This window comes from Emydura macquarii, unplaced genomic scaffold (genome assembly GCF_026122565.2).
Source record: "Emydura macquarii macquarii isolate MOO-44397 ecotype Brisbane River unplaced genomic scaffold, CSIRO-AGI_Emac_v2 contig_2768, whole genome shotgun sequence".
NCBI lineage: Eukaryota > Metazoa > Chordata > Testudines > Chelidae > Emydura > Emydura macquarii.
The window spans coordinates 52,688,256-52,709,349 of record NW_027132905.1 but is presented as its reverse complement, the minus strand read 5'-3'; the positions used below and the strand labels follow the sequence as shown (position 1 = coordinate 52,709,349).

At 47.5% G+C, this 21,094-nt stretch overlaps 1 protein-coding gene and 1 long non-coding RNA gene across 4 annotated transcripts; both read left to right on the top strand.

Annotated features, from left to right (window-relative positions):
* The first annotated feature begins 2,072 nt into the window (after positions 1 to 2,072).
* On the top strand, positions 2,073 to 14,916 carry PPIH (peptidylprolyl isomerase H). 2 transcript variants are annotated; one of them, XR_010923290.1, is made up of 10 exons: positions 2,073 to 2,685; positions 2,816 to 2,880; positions 4,336 to 4,359; positions 4,754 to 4,798; positions 5,297 to 5,339; positions 7,196 to 7,288; positions 8,716 to 8,803; positions 9,636 to 9,676; positions 11,858 to 11,998; positions 13,407 to 14,916. XR_010923290.1 is itself a non-coding variant. In XM_067566309.1 (10 exons), the coding sequence occupies exons 1-9, from the start codon at positions 2,620 to 2,622 to the stop codon at positions 11,924 to 11,926; spliced, it is 534 nt and encodes a 177-aa protein (XP_067422410.1). In that variant the 5' UTR covers positions 2,094 to 2,619; the 3' UTR covers positions 11,927 to 11,948; positions 13,407 to 14,916. The 2 variants fall into 2 exon arrangements, 1 of the variants encoding a protein (XP_067422410.1); XM_067566309.1 differs by having other exon boundaries at positions 2,094 to 2,685; positions 11,858 to 11,948.
* A 1,128-nt stretch (positions 14,917 to 16,044) lies between these two features.
* LOC137165174 (uncharacterized) lies at positions 16,045 to 19,479 on the top strand. Of its 2 annotated transcripts, none has more exons than XR_010923291.1 (3): positions 16,045 to 16,317; positions 18,023 to 18,285; positions 19,365 to 19,379. It is a non-coding gene; the product is annotated as an uncharacterized lncRNA (long non-coding RNA). The 2 variants fall into 2 exon arrangements; XR_010923292.1 differs by having other exon boundaries at positions 16,049 to 16,317; positions 18,023 to 18,231; positions 19,365 to 19,479.
* The last annotated feature ends 1,615 nt before the right edge of the window (positions 19,480 to 21,094 follow it).

Genomic DNA, 21,094 nt, shown 5'->3' with positions numbered 1-21,094 from the left:
CAGGTGAGAGAACAGGGGTTACTTCCCTGATAATACCCTACAACCAAATGAGCAGGGAAGGGTACAGAGTCAGCTGCCCTAGTGCACCAGCCAGTGAGTAGGAGATGGGCAGCTGTACAGACAGGAGTAAAATGCTCCATGGAAAGGGGGAAGTAATCGACTACCTCCCCAGAGCAAGGGAGGAGGATCTGTGACTCTGAGTTCCATGGCTGCTCCTGGAGCAGTGCAGCGATGCACTAGCCCTTATATAAGGCACACTGTAAAGTCCCCATCTGGCTCTGTGAGTTTAATCAACTAGTTTTGTAATTAGCTACTGCTGGGGGTCAAAGGCCAAGTGGGTTGTGGAGATGGTCCCTGCTTCGCCTCTGTGGCTGTCCCCCTCAACACCATTTATTTAGACAGGTCATGCCCACCCACCAATACCACTGACTTTAACCAGCCCTATGGCCAACAGGGAGCAGGGACCCCCATATTCCTCTGTTAAATGGCCATCTGTCCTGGATGGTTTAGACACAACCTGCATCTTGGTAGGAAGTTAGACAGATGGCCCTTCTCACCTGAGTCTAGGTCCGTGCAGGGCTCTTGATGCTACTACCAACTCCTTGTCGCTGGATGCTGCTGCTTCAGCAGCTCTGGGCCGTTCCTTTCTTTGCATCCCCTCCCCTCCCCTCCCCGGAGCACAGAGGTGAAGGCTGGCTGCAGGGGGAAAGCAATCAAAGGAACCCAGTGGGGCCAGTACATGTTCGATAGGAAGTGGGGGAGAGGGAGTGGCTCTGGGCCTGCTCCTTCCTTTTAGCTAAAACACTTGGCTCCTGGACTCCCTCCCATAGACACTTAGGAGGAGACCAAGAGCCGCTGGAACAGTCGTCGTTTTCTCCTCCTTCCCCCACTTCTCCAGCCAGTTGCTGCTCCCTGCCCTGCATAATCTACTTCAGCAGGCAGTACGGAGGGACAGGGAAGCAAGCTCTGCCCGAGTTCTGTGGAGCTGCACTGACCACTCACTCATGCTGGGCATTGCATCAGCTAACCTGATTGCTCACAGTAAATTGCTGTGCCATGAGCAAGGGCTTTCCACACCTTCCAAACAGGAAACTAAGCTGTTCTCTCCCGTTAAATATAAACATGGGCAAAGGATGTAAGTGAATCTTTGGGTGTTTCATTTGGCTTTGTAGTCACAACTGTGATTCTCCTAGGCCTTGGTCATCACTGACCTAGGGCTGACCTCCTTGCAGCACCTGTGTAGACGCTGCCGGTTACTTACATGGACTATTGGCTGTCCTGTGTGTCAATTTCATGCTCTGAAGCTGGGCCTGGGGGAGCTCCCGGCTCCCCTGGCTCCAAGCCAGGCTGCTGCCCAAGCTCTGGTGAACAGGGCAGGTGTCATGTAAACACCTGCTGTGACACGCTGTGCCCCACCTACACCCTTACGGTGTGATGTGTGTATCATTCATTTACACCCTTGCAGTGTAACTCTGCACTGTCTGGTACAAAGTGTGTGGTGTCGGGTGTTTCTGGCATGCTCACGCACAGGTACAGAGCTGGAACTCTGCTGTCATATCCCCACACGTGTCTGGCCTGGTTTGACTAGCTGCAGATGAACACAGCTGTGCTGCCACACCCCGCGCCTGCACATGGACACGGGACACCGGACCGGCCGAGCAGCTCCTGTGAGCACTGGGGGGACAGGGCGGGGCCGATCTCCGGACCCAGGGGCGTTGGGGAAACGCGTTCAAAGCAGAGGTGTTGTCGCTGGAGGCTGGGCCCCCCGGGTCCATCTTCGCAGCAGCACCGAGGTCCGAGCGTCTCCCGGCGGGGGGAGCCGGGGCCGGCCGCACAAGGCAGCGCGGTACAGCCGGGGGTCGCCGTCGCCGCCGCCCGCCCCGTCGCGGGGTCCGAGGCCGGTTTCGTGTCGTTCCTGGTGACCAGCGCCGGGTCCGTGAACAGCCGGACAGAGCCGCGGACACCCGGCGTGTCACCCAGCGTCCGTGCCCGGCCCGGGCCGGGTCTGACGGACACGTCGGGGGCGGAGTGCAGCGTACAGCGCCGAGCGCTGCCGTCCCGGGCCGCAGCTGGGGCTGGCGCTGTTCGCCGGCTCGGTGCGATGGCGGCCGGGCAGGGCCACTCCCGACTCGCCGCGGGGCCAATCACGGCAGGAGGCTGATCCCGCGGGGGCGGGTCCCCGCAGAGCGGGCACGTCGGGCCAGCCACACCCCAGCATGCAGCGCGGGGCGAACGTCACATCCGGCACGTCACAGCTGCCGTCTCCCTCCCGCGCGGCAGCGCCGGGCTCGCCCCGACACCGCCCCCCCGCCATGGCCGGCACCGGCCGCAGCAGCGACTTTACAGCCCGCGTGTGAGGCGGACCCGCCGAGCCCCGCCCCCGCCAGTCACGCGAGAGCCGGGCTCAGGCCGCCCTTCCCGCTCCCTCGCACGAGCCGCTTTCTGCGCCAGCCCCTCCCCCGCCCGGGGCGGGGGCACGTGCTACTGCGCACGCGCAGCTCTCTCCGCCCGGCCCGTTAGGGCCCCTGGTTTCCAGCCAGGCCGAGCCGAGGGCGCGGCGGGTCGGTTTCCGGTGCCGGGTTTCCGGTTCCGGGTGAGGGCAGCAGGCCGGAGCGGGCCATGGCGGTGCTGGCCTCCAACCCCAGCAACCCGGTGGTGTTCTTCGATGTCAGCATCGGCGGCCAGGTGCGGGCGGCGCGGGGCGCGGCGCGGCGCGGCGCGGCGCGGGGGGAGAAGGGGGCGGGGGCGGGGGCGCAGCGGGGCTCGTAGCCCCGGGCGGGCGGTGCTGACGCTGTCTGTCTGTCTGTCCCCGCAGGAGGTCGGCCGCATGAAGGTGGAGCTGTTCGCGGACGTTGTGCCCAAAACGGCGGAGAATTTCAGGTAGCCTGTGCCCCTCCCCCGTCGTGCCTGTGGCCCCCCCCCCCCCGTGCCTGCGGCCCTTTGCACCCCCCACCCCGTGCCTGGGGCTCGGCCGTGCGGCAGCTCGTGGTAGAACCGCCCCCCCACTCCCCTCCCCGTGGCGCGGCCGCCCTGCCTGGCGGTCCCAGCCTGCCCGACTGCAGAGATGTTAGGGCTGGGCCTGCACCGAGTCTGCCCGCGTGAGACACCCGCGTGATCCGCCCGCCGCGGCAGATCGACCTGCCCGTGCGTGATCCGCCCCCTTCTTTACCCGCTTTGCTCGCATCCACCGCGCTGAGAAGCGTCATCCCTGGATTTCGTAGCCAGCGTCCCAGTCCGATGAATGGCATAGGTCAGAGTCTCCCAGGCTCGGGTCAGGCTGTCTGCAGACTCAGCCAGACACATCCCTGCCTCAGCCGCACTCCGGCCATGTTTTGAGACATGTTTGGCCAGAAGCCAGACCCATGTTACCCCTTGTTACCCCTCCCCCCCACTTCTAGGAAATCCCCCACTGAGCATCCTTGCTTTCCTGCCCATCACCTGCTTCCACAGAGCCACATGCTGGGGAGGGTGGGAATGGTCATGGGTTTTGTCTAAACTCTTGTCAGACATTCATATTTGCTCTGAACTTTCCCTTTTAGCTGGTCCCCTAAAGGTAAGGGATTAGGGGTTAAGAGTTTTATCCCACATCAAGTCTCCTGTACTAGAAGTAGCCCCGCAGGTGTGATGACCGTACTGCCGTATCTCCCAGTCACCAAATTCTGTGCTCTCTCCTTGTGAGATTCAGTCCACAGAGTGAGCAAAACGCAGCTGTATATTCAAACTGGCCAGGCTTACTCGTTTGTAAGAAAAGAGTACTCAGTCCAAGCTGCTACTCCGATATGCTCAGAAAAGAGGGAGTGCTCAACCATTCCCACTTGGGAGATGTGTGCATGAGTCAGAAGCCCAGCAGCCCACTCTGTTCATGTTTGCTCCTTCCTCCTTGAAGGAGGTACCCATAGCCCCTCAGCACATAACACACACACGAGAGATGGGAACTTATCGACTTGGCCCCCTGCTTGCTTACATCTGACTTGAGGGGGGTCTTGCACACCAGACAGCCCAGTCCCTCAAGAGGAGCAAGTGTATCCTCATCCATCACTGACCTTCACAAAGTGCTCTCCAGTTCCATTTCTCCTGCATCTTACAAGCCCCAGGATCAAATGTCTGGTCCTATCCCTCTCCCAGCTACAGAAACAAACCTTTGGGGCTGAAAGTTACTAACATCTGTTGATTGTGCCCGCTTCTAGTGACAATGTCATTCATTCCTTCTAATAACGAACATCCTCGTTATTCCTCTTCTGTGAAATATTCAGAGTGATTAATAATTTGTGTCCTTGATTTTCAAATAGCTTTTCAAAGTGACTCACTCACTGCTGTGTTGTTTTTTCTTTTCAGGCAGTTTTGTACAGGTGAATTCAGGTATGTAGGGTCAATTTCTGCTGCCTCTGAAGCAGTAGTATGTTCAGGGAAACAGGGAGAATTATGGGCAGAGAGTAGGGAGTAGATGTGGTTGTTCCTAACCTCCTGCCAATGATGGCCTTTGTTCTTGTCACCTACACGAGTACAAAACGAAGATTCTTGGAAAACCACTCAGTTGACATAAAAATATTTTTGCTGTTTGTCTGACTGAATTGGCTACAAACTGCTGTATTGTCCAAATGAGCTATCCTCCCAAGCAGTGAAAGAAGGAGATATGTCAGGGCAGCACATAGCTGATCTCAACTTGGAGCTCTTTGGGGCTAGAGACTCCTTGGGGTTTTCATGTTGTGAGGTGCAGTAATTTCCAATGCCCTTTCTTTTTCTTTCATTGTAGGAAAGATGGTGTTCCAATAGGTTACAAAGGGAGCACTTTCCACAGGTACGTTTTTCTTCTAATGCTTAAAACAGCTTTGTGAACTACACATGTTCTGGAGCCCTCTTTTTAAGGACACCCTTAAACTAAGAGGCATGCTGTATGCATCAAGGATTAATAGCTCTGAATTTGTGTTTTCCTTCTGTAGCCTCTGCCTTGCACCTATAGCTTGGGTGACTCAGTGTCTCCTGTAGTCCTTGCTAGACATTCTATTGTACTTGCCAGAGAGAAAGCACAGCCTTCGAGGTGCCTTGGTCCCAATACGCAGGCAGTACCTTCTCCTTTCTGTGAGAGTTCAGTTCCCTTTGAGTACATCACGAGATCGAACGGCCAAGGACGCCAATTCATTTTAGCTTAAACAGTGGGAAGTATTTATGTAGGTGTTTGCAAATCCTGATGCGTTTTCACCGTTGTGGGGAATATCTATATTTTGGTGACATATTAAGCTTCTCAGGAAGTTTTTGCAGAGAGAAGTAACTACTGGTTTTTTTATTACTTCTTTAGAGTCATTAAGGATTTCATGATCCAGGGAGGTGACTTTGTAAACGTAGGTACTCTGTGTTCTTTTCCTTTCCTGAAGGTTGTGGTGTGTTGCTCTCTTTCCTGGATATATATGCATTTGTTTTCTATTCATTATTTCTCCTATGAGAAGATACTACTTGAGAAGCTTTGCTGGTGTTTTCCTGTTCTCTGTACTAGAATGAATTGGAATGTGCTAGGAAACAGATAATCTGGGGATTGGGCAAAATGTTTCCTCCACAGCTACTGGAACAGCATTAGCTAAATTGTCATGTACTTCTGACTTACAAAGATGCCCTTTCCTTGGCTTAGAAGTGCCACGCTCTTCTGCTGCAGTAACCGCCCTTCTGCAAAGTGGGGTTTCCATGTCCTGCGGTATGTGCCTCTGATCATGAGCAGTTCATTCCACACGATGCCTATGTTCTCCATCATCTCTTTTGGAGGATGTTTGGTCAGCGGGTTGAGGGTTGGATTTGATATTCATGTTTTCAAAAGAAAGTGTAATTTTATGCACTACCAGATTAACCAGTGTTTCATAAACTACATCTCACATTGGTGAAGAAAAATGGTAATTGGCTGTATAGAGAGAACCTCTGTATTTATTGGAACCGGAATTCCTACCTAAGGTGCTGAGGTGACTAAGTTTGATGTTGTTTCCCCTACTGAGCTATCTCAGAATAAAAATGTAATTTCTGCTTGAAATGTCTGGGCCTCAGGCTTTGGTAAGAGGAGAATATTTTTTTGAAGTTTGAGGTTTATTGAGCTACTTGGGAGTTGGGAAAATTGTTATTTCTTTCACTTTGAATTATGAGGTGGCAAAATGAAAAACAGCTGGCTGTTCAAAATGAATCAAACATAAATGGTTATGCTTTGATTCTTGCTGAGTGCTCTCCCAAAACTGGTTACAGGATGCTTGCTTTAGCCATGTATGTTTGTCTGAATTCAGGTTCTTTACTCATGAGTGCTCTTATAAACCCCACGGGGACATCTGGCAACCTCCAGTAGAGGCTTAGCAAAAATTACAAACTCCAGTGACACTTGTAACTTATTACTCTAATTTAATTATTAGAGAAACAATGAATGTTGTTTGTTACAGTAGAACCTGGGAACCAACTTAGAGCAGTTGTGCTGGGCATTGCAGACTTAGAGCAGTAGAGAGACTCTCCCTTGAAGATCTTGCAGTCTAAACAGACCGCGCCGGGGTAGAACACAGAGCAGAGTGCACAGTGCAATAGCGGCAAACATCATGTTAGTGCCATTGTGCTTTTTTTTTTAAAAAAAAAGTTCTTGGTGTGATTTAGTGAGGGAGGGTCTAAGCTAAAGAGAAGGCTGGGGGAGGGGCAGGAAAGGGGAGAAGTGGAAGGGGAGGGGGCTGCAGCAAACACCAGTCAGCACAGGGGAAAAGAATGTCTCATCAAAATTGGGGGGAAAATATATAATCAGTGCCGGAGGCCCCTACTTACACTGCTTCTGCAGCTGCTCTGCCAGTTTTGGCCTCTGGCAGGCTTGTTTTGCCTTACTGTTTCTTTCCCTAAGGCCACATGGTCCTACTGCCTCCAGAGTGAATCTCCCCTGCACAGTTCTGGCAAAACTTATGTTGCTAAGGGGGAGTGTTTTTTCACACCCCTGAATGACAAAAGTTTTGCTGGCATAAGCGCTAGTGTAGACAAGGCTGTAGTTGCTGTTAGACATTGACTCCTGGTTTCCTGACTCTAAAATGTTCAGATGTTTTCAATTCTAACAAGCTCGTTAACACTGGTTTTCAAATGGTGGTCCGCTCTGAACCGGAATTCTTCTTTATCAGAGCGGTTTTGTCCGGGAATTTTAAATGCATGCACATTTTTATTGAGGTGGAATTGAACGCATGCCTTCCTCTTTCTACAGGGAGATGGTACTGGAGTAGCTAGTATATACCGGGGTCCCTTTGCAGATGAAAACTTCAAACTCAGACATTCTGCTCCTGGTCTGTTGTCTATGGTAAGTGTCAGAAGACAAAGTAGTAGGACTAGAATGGATGTTCCCTCATGGAGATTCTTGGCTTATCTTCTGGATTGCCGGAGTCGTCTACCGTGCATAGAACATCTGAAAAATCCTCATTTGGGGGCAGATATTGCTACTCTTACTCATGCTGAGCGGTATTGTACTCTGAGAGTAGCTCCCAGTGACTACAGGGGATCCACTAATGGCATATGGTGCTAATGAACGTGACTCAAGATAGCAGTCTGGTCCATAATTTACCCTTGTCTATTAGAATTGTTGGGGCAGGTTTAATTTGCTCTGCTTTTAGAATTGTTTGGTCTTGCATGCTTTTGCATTCCAGTAAATCTTTCTTCCCTACCTGGTTATCATTACTAAACACCATCCCAACTAATGTTGAGTCCAAGGAATTGAAGAGCTATAGAAACAGTGTTTGGATCTCATATAATATGTACTCCATGCTTCATTTTATAGAAACACAGCCACCATCATGAGGTACCTAGGTAGGAACATAGAAAATGCCACGTTGGACCAGACCAATAGTCTATCTAGTGCAGTATCTTGTCACTGACGAGGTATTTCAGGGGATAACCCCCATAATGGACAATTGAGCTGAAAAAGACTGAGCAGGACCCCATATATTCTGTGATTCTGAAGCTGCAGAATTTGTTGCAGAATGCTCCTTACTCAGGTTGAATTTAAATAACCTGTTTCTGGACCCACCTCCTGGCTGCAGCGAGAACTTTGAAAACATGAATCAGGTATAACTGATAGAGTTGTGTCTTCCTGAGACAGTAGACAGCCTGAAATGACAGCTTTGAGAGGTGGGAACTGCACCACACCTCGCAGGGGGGTGTTCACTCTGAACTTGTAGAAGGCTACATGAATTTCATCATTATCTGTTTCACTGCTGATCATTTTAGCAGAGACATCCAGCTAACAGGTTTATCCTATAATCCCAAGCAGTCTTCCTAGCTGCAGAAATCTATAACTTTCCCCTACACAGATCCCTAAATTTTCAGCTTCACCTGTGGCAATTTCTATGATGCAGTAAGTATTATCAACACAGAGGACATGCCTTTCCCCCAGGAGCACAGTGTGATGTTCTAGATCTCAACACAGTATTATGCTGGCCCCAGAGATCTTTCAGAGTCACAGGAGAATCTCTGCGATTCAGCTGGCTGCACATGCTGACAGATCAGATTCAGACAATCAGTTATCGCTCTGTAGGGGCTCTGAGGCCACAGTCCCCACTGTAGCAGATGGTGCTTCTTGCTCTTTCCTTTGCTCTACGTATTGTGGAGCTGAGATTGAATATAGCCCAAGAGTGAAAGCTGTCTCCTGTTTCAGGAGTCTGTCTCTTGGTTGCCTCTGGCTTGAGATGTTCTGTTCCTTAACTTTGTGTTTGTTTTTGCATTTCCAATCAGGCAAACAGTGGTCCAAGTACAAACGGGTGTCAGTTCTTCATCACGTGCTCCAAATGTGACTGGCTGGATGGAAAGCATGTTGTGTTTGGTACGTAGCTGCAGCACTGAATGATATCCTGATCACTTACCCATTCTGTGGTATTGTTGTCTCCCATTAATCATTCCCAAGGGGAATAAGAACTTCAGTAGAAATCTGCTTTGAAACCTACTGCTGTTGTGAAACCAGTAATAATCAGCCAGTTAATAATGACTTGAGTGAGGGACAGATGGGGAGAGCGGATGCTTATGCTATCTGTTGTGGTGAAGTGGTACTGACACCAGAGTTTTCCTACTGTAATTTTACAAAAGCGCACACCTTGTGTCACAGATTGTAAGATCTTAAGGGCAGGGACTGTGCCATCTTTTTATTGAACTAAGGGATAGCATTAGCAAAACGGGCCCCGCTCCTTACTGGGTCCTCCAGGCCCTGTACAGTATAAGTATTCAATAATAGCCTTTTTCGGCTGTTCACAAACATAGCACAAATTGCATCTCCATCAGTGGGATTATTTCTAATAATTCACCTACGAGGCTGTGACTCAGTCTGCATTTCCATGCACACCCTATCTGCCAGGGAAGATGCACATTGCCTTTCCCCAAGATAGGCCAGCCCCATGTCTGGGAAAGTTGAAGTTGTATTAATTATTAACCCGTTATCAGATCTATAACAAACCACAAAGTGTCCAGTGGTTATAAATGGGTGAGAGACATCTCTGGGACAAAGAATGGTGCATGGAGAGTTAGCCAAGTCCAAAGCAAAGTAATCTCAGGGGTCTGAGAAGTTAGTAACCTATCATCTGTATTTAACAACCTCAGACTACAGAAAAGGTAAATAACCTGCAGTATAAAACTAATAATCATAAATATTCTTTCCCTTACAGGTAAAATTATTGATGGGCTCCTCGTCATGAGAAAAATTGAAGTAAGTTTAGTTCACCACCTGTTTATGAATGCACATGCTAGATAGTCACATGTGGCAGTGGTGACACCAGTGGTGACAGGTCCATCGTGCAGATTTACTTTAGAAAGACACAGGAAGTTTTGTGCCGGGCAGTTGGAGTCTCCAGTCAGTGACTGGGGAAGCTTGTTTAGATGGCCGGGTTGTGGTGCATAGGGTCCTTTCTGGAAGCCTGTTTGATTGACAAGTTGAGAACAGGAAGATTTGTTCTGTGATACTACAAGGTAATATTAAGTGGATGATAAATTCCCAGAGTCCTTCAGTTGAAATTTAATCAATGCCTTTTAATAATCAATATAAACAAGATTTCCAAACGGTTTCCAGGTGCTGCAGAAACGCATATCTGTGTGTTGAACAGTGAATTCCACATTTAGTATGGTGTGTGGCTGACAAACACACAGGACCTGTTAATATACTCTTGTAAGGTGTTGGGATACCACTGTGATGGATGGCTGGATACACAGAGCACCCAGTGGCATTCTGTCTGAGAGCTTGAGTGCGAATAGTGGACCCCAGAGCTGAGCCAGGAGTAGACTGCATCGGGCAGCTTAGAAAGGAATTGAGTGACACACTCAGAGCATTGGCCCCAGTCCAGAGTGAGGTGTGGTTTCTGAGGCTGCACCTTGTGCACCCATACTGAATAGCTTCCCTGTCTACAAATGTGGGGTTGCTTTTCTTGGATATTGCGACCCGTCCATGCCTAGGGTAGCCACCTGAAAATGCCAAGTCAGGGCAGGCTGTAAAAGTAGAGCAGATTCTCCCAGCACTGGTGGGTGACACTGAAGTCAGACTTCCCAACCAGCCACAAACCGTGCTTCTGGTTCCCCACACTGGTTATCAAGAAGCCAAAATAAAATATACACAGCCCCCTTTACTGCATTTCAGTCTCCAGCCCCCAGTCAGCCACTAGGTCCAGTAAAGAGACCAGTTATTTAAACTCTCTGCTCTTTACCAAAAAGGTTTTTCCTGACCCCAAAGGGTCAGCCACAGCACCAGATCAATATAAGTTTGGATGTTACCCAAAATACCACGCTGCCAGCCAATCCTTTAGTAACTAAAACTAAAGGTTTATTATACAAAGAAAGAAACAAACTATAAGAGAAATGTTAAAGGATTAAAGCAATCAGACACATACAGTTGATTTGAAAGTCCATACATATCAGGTTTCTAGAAGAATTGTGGAGTTTGCAGGTTTGTATAGTCCCTCTGGTGTACATCCAGTGCCTGGATGGGTCTCAGTCCTTTGTTTCACAGCTTCAGTTCAGTTGTAGATGAGTTGATCCAGTGGTAGACTGAAGACAAAATGGTGCAGCTGCCTTTTATGTTCTTTGGCCTTTGCCATGCTGCTTGTGGAAATTTACAGAAATAAGATGAAGTCCAGAGTCACATGAGTAAGTCCTGATGACTCATCAGGTATATCCTTGGCTTCTCCCCCTGGGCCCCTGGTACCTGTGAATTTCTTAATGGGCCATTAAGCAGGCTAGTGCTGCAGCCATACTGTTTGAGGTGTTGCTCAGAAACACAGTACAATATGAAATACAGATAAAATACAGATATCCATACCTTCCATTACACCCATAACACATGAACATAAACATTATCTTATTTAGCACATTACAACCTTTCTAACAGTATCTGACACGGCATATCTCACATGAATTATTATGATTCTGATGTATTGATGTTAAAAAATATAATAAATTTTCCCCCTCCCCCCCATCCAGCTAGCGTGACACCCCCAACGTGAGATTGGTGTAGAAGGGAGTAATCAGAGCTCCTGAATACACCTCAGGGGCTCCCCCTTATCCAGCCCTTGTCACAGATACTATAATTAGTGTAATTTTAAAAGACCTAAAGCCAAAGAAATCTCAAGTGTCATGATGCAAATTGCATCTCATTGGAAGCAACATTGCTTTGTTCCCCTTTTGTGAGGTCAGAGTCTCTTAGCTGGATCTATGTCCAAGGCTATTGTTGTAAAAGAGAAGAGGAAATGAAAGTGCAGCAGTCAAGAGTCCGACATAATCCAAGTGCAGTTCCTCTATCTTCCTGAGGCTGAGCTAGCAGAAATTCTCTTATCCAGCCTCTCAAAATAGCTTGTGACTCCCACTACCTTGTAACTGTGCACCGTTTCTTTTGTCTCCCCAGAATGTACCTACTGGTCCTAATAACAAACCCAAACTGCCAGTGGTCATCTCGCAGTGTGGTGAAATGTAGAACAATGAAAGCAGAAATCTTGGTATGTCTGTCAGTCTTCATCAGTGTGGCTGAGAAACTACCTGATAAGAGGTGATTGTGATTGAAACCTTACCTGTCACTGCTTTGGAGTTCTATTCCGTCATGCTGGCTTTAGCAATTTGCAGTTCTGCCAGCTTGCAGAAGAGTTTCATATTCTGTGAGAGATGCAAGTACACCTAAACGCCCAAGAAAGTAACTGCTGGAAGAAGAGAGGATTCTGTATTTCCTAATTCTGAGCGGCTTTGGTACTGTCCCTCCCGGGGCATGTGTGTCATGAAGTTGAAGCACTTGCCGTCAGGGTGGGGAGGCTGACATATAGTACATCCTCTCTTCTGACAATCAAAAGTACCATTCTCCTGATCCATGGTTAGGTTTTTCTAGCACTTAGTATGCTCCTGGCCACCTTGGCTTGCTCACACAGTCTTTGGTACTTAAGGCAATAGACTGCATCAGAGACCTTTGTATTCCAGTAGAGCGCTCTCCTCATCACAGACAAAAAGCATTTGAACAAGTGTGCACAGATTACAGCAGGTCAGTCTGCAACTCAATTTTAAAATGAATTTGCCAAACATCTGTTTGTGGTAGCCTTTTAGCCAGCGACTTTCAGATTTTAACCAGCAGATAGTGGCATGGCGGCAGGTCCATAAGATTCCTCTCCACTCGTGAGATCTGCAAGATGAACAGAACTGCTTTCTGAAAACAAGCTAATCCCAAATCATTCCCATAATATCCATGTAGACACAACCCTCCCTGCCACTAGGAAGGATTTAGATCCACAGTGCTTTGCAGACATTTAGGACCCAATCCTGGAAGGCGCGGCATGCCCTAAGGCCTTTAAAGAAGACATTCAGTGCGTTGCAGGATTGGGCCCTCAATAAATTAAGCCTCCAGCTTTGTGATAGGTAAGTAATATCACCATTCTGTGCTAGTTCCTGTTTGCTAGATAGTTCTGCTAAGCTTGTTAACAGTGAAATAGTAGTTAATGATGTTGACATTGAAATTGTCATCTTTAGGTTTCGGCTACCCCACTGGGATGATGACTGGAGCACCCTTCACTCAGAGACAGTGCTTTAAGTCGCCTACAGACCTAAGCAGGCGTTTACACTCTGCTCACAGTTTTCAAAACTTCCTTTGCAGCTGTGGTGGCTAGGAGCATAATTATTTTTAAATGAAAGCAGAGATTCTGCTGAAGATTCCAAGGCCACAGAATTGTGGCATTCCCATGTCCCTGACAAGGACTATCTGAGCTACAGTTACAGACACTGTGGCTCAGATGGGTATCACTGCACAACACTGTAACCCAGAGCGTGAGTTGGGGCTAAGAGTGCTGAATTGTTTAGCTGTTTCTATTCCATCGCTTCAGCTGTTCTTTTTGGGGATCAGTCAGAGGTGAAGCACGTGCAGATTCTGTGAACTCTGACATGCCTGTTACTATTTCTGATCTTCTTTCTTCTTCCAGTTTCAGGTAGTCACTGGTCCCTCGTTACCCATCACTGCAGCTGCCCCAGCCTTTTCCTGCAGGCCGTTTCTGTGCTGCTGGCACTTCTACAGAAGTTTCTGATATTCAGGATGTACGATTTTTTTAAGAACACGTTTTCCAGTGTAAATAAAGCATTTTGTTAACCAGCAGGATGATGATGATGCTCAGTTAGAATATTTTGGGCTAGATTCTCCAGTCCGTTATGGCCCTGTTGTGCCATCAGGGTCAGCCTAAGCAGGGAATTCCCCGTTTGCAGGCGGAGGCGGCTGCTGCACCAACTATCCCATGCTTGTGGCATAATGGGAAGTAGGGAGCATGTGGGGGGAGGGAGTGTGGTAAAGCAGGGCTGTATTCTAGCTTGGGCCAGGTCCCCCTGAATTGGGGAGCAGTGCTCAACTTTCTGCAGCCCCCCTTTGTCCATTCTCTCCCCCATGGAGAATTAAGGATTTCCTATACAGGGAGGGGAGAATAAGAGCCTCCTGTATAGAGTACAGTGTTAACTGTAGGAGGGGATCTGCATTCCTGGGAAATCAGAAGGGCCTTTTGCAGGTGCTGTCTAATTTCACCTGCCTCTCCAGGGTTGAGATAACTAGGGAAGAGGGGATGGCATTCAATGCGAAGATTCAAGCAGCATGAGTTTGACCATTTATGAGTTGAGAAGCCATGAGAGTAATGAAGGTCATTCCAAACAAGTGCCATTACAACCTTCATAGCACATCTCAGCATCTGTGATCTTTGTGTGCTCTACACGTTTATGAAAATAGATTTAGGGCTAGATTTTTCCAAAGTATTTGGCTCCCCAGTTAGGGTCAAATCTTCAGAAGTGTCCATTACACAGCTGCTCCTGTTCTCAAATGAGAAAGTCTCCAATGGACTGAGCTAGGAACTGCTCTGCGCTACACACTCTTGCAGATCTAGTTATTAGTATCTTCATGAGCCCAGCAAATATTGAGTCTGCACTGCAGAGTATATTCCATGGCTCAGCTCCTCAAAGTTCTCTGTGTGAAGGAGCTGAAGGAGTGTGCATTTGTAGCTCTGTTAACAGAAATGCCTCCTCATTAGTCTCTAATGTTTGGTTGTCTCTGTTGTCAGTGTGTGAGTACTTGAGGTCTTCTGGTATCTGATCTGCCAGAGGAGCAGTGAGGCCTTATGTCTTTAAGCTGATTTGTTGTTGTACACTTCAGTATTGCGAGCTGCTGTCCTGCCCTGTGTTGAGGTGACAGTGTCAGGAACTCAGCCCCATGTTTCGTTCAACCTGCCTTAAAACAGTAGTTAGTTCATCATAGGCTGCAGATTTTTAAGAGTAACTTCACAGAGAGGCAAACGGCTCATGCTTTACCTCACTGAAACTTTCACAGAATGAATCCAAGACTACTCAGTGATCCTAATTGTCCTATTTTGAGAAACTACATCATCTCCTCTGTCAAGGAGTCATTCACCCGCAGGGAACTTGAAAGGGGAATGGAGATTGCTGCTGTTCACCAGGGCCTCCTGCTTCCTGTGCCCTTCAGGAGCGTGGGACTTCAAAACCCAACCTGCCAATGTTAGAAAAGCAGGAGATGCTCAGGAAAGGCTTCCCCAAGGATCCCTGGAAAGAATTAACTTCAGCATACAAGGAAACGTAAATCACAAATTTACAGAAATCTAGAAATGCAGCTAAGGTGTGCACAGAGCAGGCCCCACAATCTTTGGGTCTGCCCTTACAGAGGTACTGTAACAGGCCAATCTGCCCCTTTAAGAGCCCAGCAAGGAGGGGGCAGGGAGAAGCCCAGCAAGCAGGTGCTGGGAAGCAGTTGACACAGCTGATCTCAGGACTGCATGATTGAGCCCCACTCTCAGCTGGACAATATAAAGGGGGGAAACGAGCAAGGGGTCAATTGTAACCAAAGCAGGAGGCTGTTGGCAGACAGATCCTGGGGAGCCCTGAGGCATCAGAGAGGTGGGGAGCGTTCTACACAGACCGCAGGAGGGCTGCCACAGCCATAGTCCCCTGCCTCTCCAACCCATTTTTTTCCCTGGCCCATTGGGCCATCTGCTTCCCCTCCCCTGCCCAGTGGAGTCCAGGACCTCCCCACTTACAGTACTGTTCCAGCCCTCCCACCCAACACAGCCCTATGTCCCTCACCCAAGAAAGCTCTGGGATCCCCACATCCCTTCCAGCACAGCTCTGCTGTCCTATCTCCAAGTTTAGCTGCACCAGCCATGTGTGAAAGATAAGGATTATTACAGAGGAGAAACTGAGGCACAGAGTGCTTAAATCTAATACTAGTGGCCAACTCCAAAATGCTGAGGTCTGGTCTACACTAGAGAGCTTACATCGCCCTAACTCTGTAAGTGTCCCACCTGCTGATGTAAGTCAGCCACTACCCCAACTTAACTCCTGCTCTGCGAGTGGCGTAGTGCTTAAGTTGCTGTAATTAGGTCGATGCAGTGTCTGTGTAGATAATGTGTTGCTGACATCACCTGTTGCCACTAGGGGCTAACAGCTGGAGCCCTGCCTCCAGGTGCAGAGGGGCAATTCACACACACCTCATCATCAAGGCGGGTATAGGACAAGCCCAGCTCAGCTTTCTACAAAGGGCTGACCTGTGCATTAACAGAGAATCAATGGGACTCTCGAGTGAGTCACCTCCCTTCCCTTGGACATCCTGGAGCCATGATGAGCTAATGTTCACTGACTCAGGACATACATAGATGAAACCATACAAGGACATTGTTACCTGACCGGGGGAAGGGGGAGGAGGCAAAGTCCCAGTGGGGAGAAGGAACATTTTAAACACTGCCATGCTCTCTTCCACCTCCATCTACAACCACCATCAAGCAAAGCAACTGAATTGCAGACCACAGGGGAGTGCCTGAGCTTGGCTGAAGGGAAACCAGCCAGCCTGTGGTAAGAATCACCTAAGTTTGTAAGATTGCTGAAAGTGTTAAGCTTAGCATAGAATGCGTTCTGATTTTGTTTTCTCTTGCCCAAAACTGACTTGTTATCCTTGGCCTTATAATCACTTAAAATCCTTCTGTAGTTAATAAATCTGTTTATTTTATCTAAAGCCATGCATTTGGTTTGAAGCGCGTGGGAGACTCCACTTGGAGTAACAAGGCTGGTGCATGTCAATTTCTTTGCTAAATTGATGCACTTATATGAACTTACATTATTCAATGGGCATAGATGAACATTGTAAAACAGAGATTCCTGGCATCCATCTGGGACTGGGGGTATGGCTCGGGTCATGCTGCTGCATAATCCAAAGAGTGGCTGGCTAGAAGTACTCACTCAGTTAGAAGCCGCTTGCTAGCTGGAGGCTGTGCATGAGCAGCCCAGGAGTGGGGGTTCTTACAGCAGAGCAAGGTGAAGTGAATTCTAGGAATGGGGGATTGGGGTGACTCAGTCATTCACCATTCCAGATCGCAGTAGGGTAACATCGCAGTCATATATGGACACTTCTTTGTTAGGAAAGCTGTCTGCAATGATTGAGAGAAATGTTACAGATTTTTTGTTTCCTAATTGACTGGATGCCATTGCTTCTAATAAAGTTAGCTTTCAGTATAAAACAGTTGTCTAGAAAGTTGAGAAACAATGCTTGACTTGAAAGTACTGATACCAAGTGAGAGTGGGCCAGTTAATTTTTATCTCAAAATAAATTAGAAAAGGTTCTTTACTGAATAGCTGACCAACTGTGTGTATTCCTTTGCTCTCCATCTTTGAAGCGCTCTAGTTTGCAGTTTGGGTTAAGATGTGGATTATTTGCAATGGGTGCCATTGGTGAGGAAAAAGAACTTATTTTAGCTCTAGTGTCATGTTATGACAAAGCCAGAGAGTAGCCTTCACTAAAGGATGTGCGTCAATTTCTGGAGGGCATGATTTTGTATTAATCCATGGTAGCCTAGCAATGTTTACGACTGCAATTTTCTTTTTCAATAAACACCCAGTGTTTGGTGGGGTAGAAGCACCCCTAATTCATGACTGCTTTGAACTGGCTATCTTGATAGTACCATACATTATTTGGAACAGCAAGTCCACCCTGTTTAATAGCTCTTTATAAAATATCTACTCTCACTCCTCCTGTTTTTTTTTCTTATTCCATATGAATTCTAATAACATCATCTGTAGGGCTGGGGATGATTCTAAATACTCTCTAAACATTGTCTGACATTTGTCTGTTCTTAATGAATCCAGTATGATCTGGATTTATATCCACCGAAAACACAGACTGTAAGTGGCTAGCGAGTGTTTTTCAGTTAGCCAGTTTCTTTAATCAGTTTAATGTGTGCCATGCTGATTTTGTATCTTTTCAGTTTCTTAATCAAAACGTTGTGCCATACCAAGTCAAATGCCTTAGAGAAGTCTCTATGTATTACATCAATATTATGACCTTTATCAACCAAACTTGTAATCAAGTTAGTGTGACAGGATCTATTTTTCACAAACTCATGTTGATTAGCATTAATTACATTACCTCCTCTAATTCTTTATTAACGGCGTCCCGTATCAGCCATTCCGTTATTTTGCCTGGCATCAGTGTCAGCTGTCAGACTCTCAACAATCCAGGTCACCCCATTCACCCATTTATGTGTGGTCTCTGTCTCCTCTGCAGAACATCGCCTGCCCTGGTGTCCAGGGTGACAGGAAGCCTGAAACAGAAAAAATGTGGAACATCCTACAAAACCCAGCAGAGCTGAGAGGTCTGTGCATCAGACCCTGGAGCAGCCAGTTTTCAGGCCCATCAGACCTTTTGATAGATTTTAAAAGAAGATGCAACATGTGGTTTTAAACAAAAATACAGCTGCAGCCTTAGATAAACGGGTAAACAGAAATTTTATCATGTGAAACAGTGGTATGCATTTCCTCCCACCCGAGGTCAGTATCAAAGGTTAAACGTGGAACTTCCAGTGCAGCCCCTTAGCACCAGGAGCTAACACACACTGTAGCAGTGACTTACGCAGCTATTTGCTAGACAGTAGTACAATGCTGGGAGTCAGGATTCCTGGGTTCTATTCCTGGCTCTGGGATAGAAATGTTTATTAGTGGCTAGAGCAGTGGTTCCCAATCTTTGAGTGAAAGCCTCACTAGTTGGTAAAACACGCCTCCCTTGACCCAGCCACAAACACACACAACCCTTATAAACACACACGATGATAATACTAAATTACATTAATAATAATAAATTACTCTTACCTGAGTAAGAAACTGTCTTCCCTGGCACAGTCACCACCACATGCTGTGTGTGGCCCCTCCTCTTCCTCATGGACTGAGGGTAATGGAGGCGGTGGACGCTGATGGGCTGGCCAGGGTAGCTCCAGGCCACCACCAGTGCAGGGCTGCTCCACTCTGGCCAGCATCTGGTTGGCCTGGGGCTGGGGGGCTCCTCTTCCACTCCAGCTGACATGGAGCTTGGGGGAGCTGCTCCTCTGCAATGGCCAGCGTGGGGCTTGAGGCTGCTGCGCCCAGCCGGTGTGGGGCTCGGTGGGCTAAAATCACCTCAATATTACTGATGCCTCACAGACCCTCTGTAATCGTTGGTGCCCTCCCACAACAGGGTCCCAGACCCCAGGTTGGGAACCATTGGGCTAGAGCAATGGTTACAGACAAGCTAGCCACACAGTCTTAGCACAGTCAATACACAAGGCAATGTGGAGGAGATACGTTCTCTCCTATTAGAGATCCTGGTTCTGTTCTCAAGTCTAACAGTGATGACCTAGAGCAATCATTCAGTTACTTCTCCTGTAGAATGGAGACAATGATAGTAGTTTACATGCAGGGTGGAACTATGAGGGCTTTGCTCAGTAATAAGAATTGGAAAGTTCACCGGAATAAAGCGGTCAGTGGAAGAGAAGGCTTGAATTCACAGATCTGTTTTTTTAATACAATGATCCATATTGCACTACAGAGGCTCGGGTGCAAGTGCTATTGCCTGAAATCTCTCTGTGCCACCACAGGACAAAACAGTTGATGACCAGGATAAAACAGAAGGCAAAACTGGAAGCTAGTGTCAGATTATCCAATCCAGACCAGTGAGGGACTGTGACACTGCCTGCCTCACAACCTTGGGTGCCTCACAAAGCTTTGCTGTTTTAGCTCCCAACCTGGGCCACTCACAAACAGCCAAACTGCATACAGCTCACACCCTGAGTGTCTGTGTATAGCTGCAGCCCTGGTCCAGCAGCTCTGACCCCTGCAGCCTGTCAGCAACACACACTCTGGCTTCTAGCAACCTTGGTTACTATTTGCGGCATGACCCCAGCACACTCCCAGTCCTAAATTTTCCCAAAAATGTGTGTACTGCCCAGCCCAGCCCAGTCCTCTCCTGGACAGTTCAGATGTTAAGAGCAGTTGCCCCTGTAAGCAGTCATTATTCAAGTTTGCTACTTTAACTGGAATTACCAAACAGTTCAGTTTAAACACAGCACTGCACTGGTTTAAATTAAAAATTAAACAAGTTGATTAACAAAAGAAGACTGGATCGTAAATGAAATCAAGTATCAGAGAACGTTAGAAATAGTTACAAGCAAATAAAAATGAAAATGCATCTAAAAGTTTAAAACTTAATCTAGCAAGGTCTGGTTCAAAGCTTTGGTCAAGATGGCCCTTCTCAACCACAGTCTTCCAGCAAAATGCAGACTGACCCTTTCCTTGGTCAGGATCTCTCCCAGATGCCCAAAGGTGCTGGTGCCTTTGTCGTCTTAGTTTAAAAAAAAAAAAAAAAAAAAAAAAATTTGAGGCTCTGTCAATTTTTTATAGTCCAGTGTACCTTTCAAGTGGATTCTTCTGAGAATTACCCTTCAAAGTAAAGTTTATTCAAGGAGTAAAGAAGGTGACATGGAGTCTGGTGATGAAGGAGGCTCTAGTCCATGCCCTTTCCTCCCCACCTGTTTGCTGAAATGCAAATTTGTTGTGTCTCCTGCCATCTCCTCCCCCTGCTGTCTCGAGGACCCTGTTTTACTACTTATGTGTAAATTGAGGTAAACACCCTTTCCTTTCTTTAGGATAGACCTGTTTAACAACTTTTGCCTTAGCAGGGCTGTGTGGTTTTGGACTTGTGCTAATAACATCATAGAAGAGGATTTCATAACATTATATGTAACGTTAGTACATACATTTCACTATGATATTATTGACCAGCGAGTTCAAATGATACCTCACAAGGCATATTTTGTACAAAGAATATTACAATAGCGTGTAGGGTGTAAATAGAGGGGTGCTTTTGGTCATAGCTGTCAGTAAAAATGCTCCTCCATTAGATCTCAAGGAAGATTACCAAGTACAATCCTGGTCTTTAAAACCCTATATGCTGCATGGAGGGAGTATCAACTATATGAGAAACTAGTGTTCAATGAAATGTTGCCTGTAGGGCAACAACCTGCAAGGGCCAAGCCTGCACTAGTCAGCCAGACCCAGTAGCACGCTATCATCTTGGAACCAAGACAATTTCTCTTGAAGAAAGAAATTGTCATATCTTAGACTGTGAACTAGTTACACAACATTCTCCTGGACCAACTGTCCCAAGATGACCTTTGCTGCACTTGTCAAATGACTCCTGTCATGCACATGATCACACATTTGTCTGTTGATATGCAAGAGACAGACTTGCTGTGAATGTGCACTCCAAATGGCTGACTGAAGAGAATTAATGTGTTGAAAATCCCTCCCAGTTGGTGTGGTGTGAGGT

Excerpts from the sequence above, each read along its gene's own strand:
- PPIH (XM_067566309.1), top strand. The coding sequence starts at position 2,620 with ATGGCGGTGCTGGCCTCCAACCCCAGCAACCCGGTGGTGTTCTTCGAT. Across the intron at positions 7,289-8,715 it reads CTCCTGGTCTGTTGTCTATG|GCAAACAGTGGTCCAAGTAC; the intron begins GTAAGTGTCAGA and ends ATTTCCAATCAG. Across the intron at positions 9,677-11,857 it reads TCGTCATGAGAAAAATTGAA|AATGTACCTACTGGTCCTAA; the intron begins GTAAGTTTAGTT and ends TTGTCTCCCCAG.